This window comes from Trichosurus vulpecula, chromosome 1 (genome assembly GCF_011100635.1).
Source record: "Trichosurus vulpecula isolate mTriVul1 chromosome 1, mTriVul1.pri, whole genome shotgun sequence".
NCBI lineage: Eukaryota > Metazoa > Chordata > Mammalia > Diprotodontia > Phalangeridae > Trichosurus > Trichosurus vulpecula.
The window spans coordinates 283846907-283853108 of record NC_050573.1 but is presented as its reverse complement, the minus strand read 5'-3'; the positions used below and the strand labels follow the sequence as shown (position 1 = coordinate 283853108).

The 6202-nt window shown below is 39.9% G+C and overlaps 1 protein-coding gene across 1 annotated transcript in view; it reads left to right on the top strand.

The window, feature by feature from the left end:
* Positions 1-336: 336 nt before the first annotated feature.
* The window catches only part of CPA6 (carboxypeptidase A6), a 337239-nt gene continuing 331373 nt past the window's right edge, over positions 337-6202 (top strand). The window contains exon 1 of the mRNA XM_036742096.1: positions 337-440. Coding sequence (XP_036597991.1) covers positions 337-440 — 104 coding nt within the window. The remainder of the gene's footprint in view (positions 441-6202) is intronic.

Genomic DNA, 6202 nt, shown 5'->3' with positions numbered 1-6202 from the left:
CAACCCTTACAAGTGGAGAGCCTGCTTAGGGCTCGGACTCAGCTGCTGGGTTGTGGAGCCGCGCCTAGCCAAACTGAGCAGCTGCCACTCCAGCTTCTCCCTCCAGGACTCACTTCTTACCAGAAGCAACTTTCCTTCCTCAGTTGCCTTAACTTTTTCCCCTTCCCTGCTTTTGCCTTCCTGGAAGCCAAGCAGTGTCCCTTCCTGCCTACCTCCCTCTCCTCCCGCTCCCTGATCTCCAGGGACTGAAGTTAAGTTAGTAGAGAGTGGGCTCTTGGCCACTTTGAGCCCGCCGCTGGCTGATTGCTTGTGGTTCGCTCACTCCCTCTGGACACTATGAAGCCCCCTGGCTGGACAGCTGCTCGGTGGCTGCTTTGTCTGCTCTTTTTGCGGATCCCGGAACCAGAGCACTGCTACCTTTACAACAATCGCTACGCAGGGTAAGTTCAGTAGGCTTCCTCCTTACCTTCCCAACACTTATTCCAACTGGGTGCCCGATATTCTTGCCTGCCCTTGGTAGGGACAATCTTTTCTGACTTGGGGGTTTCTACAGAAAGACTCTTGGTTACTCAAATCTATTCGATGTAATAAAAATCTTCCCCATTTCTTTGCTCCACCTCGCTGAAAAGAATGCTGCCTGGGAGAGCCCGGCTTTTTATGCTCTACAATTGGACTCCCTGCGATGGAGCCCCTGGTCTAGGAATTGGCTATATTTTATTTTACAATGTGTTCGCTGGGCTTGAGAGTCAGTGTGAAGGGAGTGCCATTGTGTTAACGCGGATTAGTGCTTGAATTCGGATTTTCTGTTTTGGAAATGTATGTGGTCAGAATTTTCAGCAGCAATGGGTTTAAAAAAAAAAACTAGAAGCTATTATGAATATTCTCCTCGAGGATGGGAGATACAAACTTTTGCATATCTCTGTAATGTCAGTGGTTACCGTTGGGATTAACCTGATCAAAAATTGTTATTGTCATTAAAAGAAGAAAAAAAAAGTTTCATGGAAGTCTAAAGAAAGTGAGGGAAATCACTTTCTTTTCGTTCTGGTTGCAAGTTTAGATTTTGTTCATGTCCATTCATACCATTGAAACCCTTGAAAGCGAGGGATAGGTAATAAGCAAGGTGTTGAGCACTCTCTGCTCTTATTATCCCCAAGTCTTGCTGGGATTACACGCAGAATAGGCAAAGATTCTTACTGGGATGACATATAGGATATCCTTTTCTTGAAGTTAGGCTGGGAGGACGGGTGGGCTGTCTTTTAATCTTTAGATCATAGAATGTTAAAGCTGGAAAGGGAACCTTTCAAGAGAATCTAGTCCAAGCTTCTCATTTTGCAGATGAGATGAGGAAACAGTACCTTGAAGTCTTTGTCAGGGTTCTAATATCATTCATTCCCCAGTTTCCAGATGAGGAAGATTTTAGATTGAATTGAGAAAGAAAACAAGGACCCTAGGGTTTCATAGCATAGTTTTTTGTTTTTCCTAGAAGGTGACACTTGTAAATTATTCTGTACAGTATTACAAGTGTGACCTTGGCACACACTTCTTATTTTTTTTCTTGCTTTTTTTTTTCCTTCAGTGGTCAGGCTAACCTTTCAGAAGGCCACTGAAAAGCAGAACTTCCAGGGGAAAAGTTTCAAAACATGGCCTCAGCTCTCTGGGGATCAGAAAGCTGGTAATGTGATCCAGTCTTTTACCTCTGGGTCTTTGGGTGAAAAAGAAAGAAGTTAACTTTTGATCTCTGGTTCCTAAAGTCCTGGTTTCTACATCACAAAATCTGTCATCACTGTTGACATTCTCAGTGAGGAAGCCAGAGGACCAAATGGGCCTAAGGATCAACCTCCTTTTTCAGTACCTTCAAACCACTCCAGTATCTTTGCCAAGAAAACCCCAAATGGGGTCATGAAGAATCAGACATGACTGAAAAATGACTTAACAAGACAAAAAATTTTGGGATTTGAGGAGGGGCACTATGGGAGGACAGATATTCAAGCTGTCATAGTTCTAGAGGCAGGTCAGTGATATGAGCCCTTTAAAACATTGTACTTTGTGGATTTCTTTTTTTTTAATCAACATATGGGATTTTAAAAATTTATTGTATTTATATCCCTAGGATCTAGCATAGTGCCTGGCACATAGCAAGAGCTTAATAAAAAAATTTAATTAATAAAACAGCGTAGCACAGGGTGGTTGGGTCACCTTGGAGTCAGGAAATCTTGGGTTCAAGTCCTGCTTCTGGCATATTCTAGCTGGCAGCTCTGTATCCCAGGCAACTTGTTAACTTGGCAGAATGTAAGGTTCTTGAGGGCAGGAACTGTTTCTTCATTGTCTATCCCCAATGCCTAAGAAAGAGTTCCCTTAACAAAATTACAAGTGTATATCACATACACTTCATACGTGGCACAACAGATAGGGAACTATTCTTGGAGTAAGGAAGCCCTGCCTATGACACATCATAGCTTTGTGATGATGGACAAGCAACTTAATTTCTCGTGGGGCTAGGCCACTTTCTAAGAGGATGTTGCTGATGACCTGCATAAGGAGTAGGAGCTTCCAAACTCTACACTAATGAAACCTCGTGCTTGCCACCCACCTGTTCCCCTCTGCTTCCCGAATAAAGTACATGTTACACGGCATTAGCATGACCAAAGTTGTCATTTTATCCTTCCATTGTGGTTCTATGAAGGATGATTTCACTATGAACAGCCCTAGATTACAAGGTACAATTCCAGCCACAGCTGAGCAGGTGTGAGCCTGTTTTCTAGGGATTCTTTAGTGAATGAAAAGATGCCAGTCACTGTTTCTCACTTGTGCTGACAGAAGTTGTGGCTCTGGGAGCCCCAGTCATAAGGCTACAGCATACTATATGCTGAATTGTCATGCAAGTATTAATTGTCATTTGCTCTTGGGCTGTTACCTAATGATTCAGTCTCAAACTTATAAATAACCAGGTGTCTGAAAGTTCTAAAAGATGAAACCTGAGGCAGTTAGTGACAGGCTGAAGAAAGGGGGCCCTATTTTTCCATCTCTGTAAGAGGAGCTTCTTTGAAACTGCAAATAGGTCTGTGCAACTTCACTATTGAAAATGTGGCCTTTAAGTTATCCTTTGTAATTGTAGGTTCTCTCAAAACAGGACAGGATTGTCTCAACCATTTAACACCATTTTGCTGTCTCCGATAAATTCTTAAAGTTTAGCTTATTTAGCATCTGATCAGATGACAAAATAATATATAATTTGAACTACATTTTTTTTTCAAATGGCTTGGCCTATAGTTGCAATTCCATCACTAGATTACATTTTCATTCCCCAGACTTCTGTTCTTTTTAAAAGTTATGATATGGTCTCATTTGTAAGGGGGAGTTCTCCTCCTGCTTTACGGATGCATTATGTTAAAATATGACCATTCATTAAAGAGCTTGGAGAATGCATTAAAACATAATACCATAATACCTAGGGCAGCCCAGAGAGTCTATTGTTGAAAGATTGGAACTAAAGATTGATGGCTTTGGGGGGTGGATATGGTCAAACTATAATATCTGCATAAAAAAGTCAAAAGGAAGATTACAGAGAAAAGGGAACTGGAAGATATTACTCTATTATATGAGAAGTTTGTATTAAATGAAACATGGTTTGAAGAATAAAGACACAAAATTAATAAAGAGATGATTTAAATATGGAAAAGAATGAAAAGGAGTACAGATAACACAAGCAAAGAATATTTTTTCTCCATCATTCTCACTAGCTTTCTTAAATTCCTTATAAAAAGGGTTAGCTATGTATGTATCAGTATGTGTAATGATTTATTTAGAGTGAGAGGCATCATTGCATAGTGGGTAGAGAGCTAACCACAGAATCAGGAAGACCTGGACTGAAGTCCAGCCTCTGACACATACTGGCTGTGGGACTCGAGGCAGGTGGCTTAACTTCCCAGTGGCCCCAGATAACTCTCTAAGGCTGTGAGTTAGAAACCAGAATCTGAATTGAAAGGGACTTCAGAAGTCATCTATCTACCTCTAAATGTATGTATGTATATATGTCTGGTTTAAAAGATATAATCATAGACATGTATACATTACTATAATTTGTTCCCAAATGTGTGCGTTTGTTTGTGGAAAGAGACAGAGACAGAGACAGACAGAGAGACAGAGATAGATCCAGACAGAGACAGAGAGAGAAAGGGAGGGAGAGAGAGGGAGAGATGAAAGGAAGGAGAGAGAGAAGGAGAGAGGGAGAGAGACAAAGAGAGAGGAAGGGAGGGAGAGGGGAAGGGAGGGAGGGGGAAGGAAGGGAGGGAGGGAGGGAGAGAGGTGAATGATATGATATTCTGGGATGGAAAATGAGAATCTTTTGCACAATTGGGATAGAGTTCTTAGTAAACAAAAAAACAGTACGAAGAAAGGACAACTTTTAGAGAATGAAGCTAGCCATCTTACAATAAAATGGAAATAAGGCAAGCTGGCAAAAGACTTTATGAAGAAAATTGAAGATTTCATGCCTAGAAGAAAGGACAGAACTGACAGTTTTTAGAAAGCTAAAAAGAGAGGCAAAGCCAAGAGAGCAGAGCAGCAGGAAGAAATACAAGTTCCACTTCCCTCCACCCACCAACCTGCACAACTCCAAACAGATCTAGAAAAGGCAGCAGACTGAATTCTAATCTAAAAATCTCAGAAAAAAATCACAGTGAGTTAATTTTACAACCAAAGTCAGCTTAGGGAGCAATAGAAAAGTCTACAGACACTAGGGATGGCATTGATTAGAGAAATTCAAATTAAAACAACTCTGTGGTACTACTTCACACCCATCAGATTAGCTAACATGACACAAAAGGACAATGACAAATGCTGGAGGGGATATTCAAAAAATAGGAGCATTAATGCACTGTTGGAGTTGAGAATTAGTACAACTATTGTGGGAAACAGTCTGGAACTATGCGCAAAGGTCTATAAAACAGCAGTTGACCCAGAAATACCATTACTAGTTCTGTATCCCCAAAAAAAGATAAAAGGAAAAGGAACAAGACCTATATGTACAAAAATATTTATAGCAGCTATGTTTCTGGTGGCAAAGAATTGAAAATTGAAGGAATTCCCATCAACTGGGGAATGGCTGAGCTAGTTGCGGTATATGATTGTGATGGAATATGTTTGTGATATAATAAATAAGAGGGATGGTTTCAGAAAAACCTGTGGTAATTTAAATGAACTGACGCAAATTGAAGTGAGCAGAACTAGAAGAATACTGTACACAGTAATAATACTGTAACAATGATCAACTACGAAAGACTTAAGGATTCTGATCAGTAAACTGATCCAAGACAATTCCAAAGGAAAAATGCTATCCACCTCCGAAGAGAGAACTAATAAACTCTGAGTGCAAATTGAAATTTATTTTTCCACTTTCTTTACTTTTCTTGCTTGTATTTTTCAACATGGCTAATATGCAAATATGTTTTGCATAATTTCACATATATAATTGAAATTGTATTGCTTGCTTTCTCAATGGGTGGGAGAGGGAGAAAATTTGGAACTCAAAAAAATCCTTAAATGAATGTTAAAAATATTTTTTTTCAAAAAAAGAAATGAACAAATACACACAGAGAGAGCAGACACTGGTGATGGGGTCTGTCTAGAAACAGGGAAGGAAGTATTCCAGCACAGGGAGAAGCTGTGCACTAAATGAGGAGGATCCAGCAGTTGTTATTTAGCTGATTAGTTGTGTCCAACTCTTAATGACCCCATTTGGGGTTTTCTTGGCAAAGATACTGAAGCAGTTTGTCATTTCTTTCTCCAGCTCATTTTAGAGATGAGAAAACTAAGGCAAACAGGTTTAAATAACTTGTCTAGAGTCACAGCTAATAAGTATGTGAGGTTGGATTTGAACTCAAGAAGATTTTTAAGCCTAGGAGCAATATAATTCCCCTAAGTCCATGTGGTTCTAGCTTCTGTGGCTGTAAAGTGTATTTTAGATATAAAAGTTATGAGTTTAATTGTAATTGCCACAAGCCTCTAGTTAGGAAAATTCTATTTTAGCCTGAAGTAGATTGATTACAGTTTTCTATGACTTGGCACAAGCTAAAAGTTCTCCTAGCACCTATTAAGACATTTATCGCATGTCTATACCTCATTTACATAGGCTCTCCTTACCCCTGCAGATTCACCCCAGTACTTTTCTATTTTATTCTATTTCTTTTTTAAAGGCATTGCT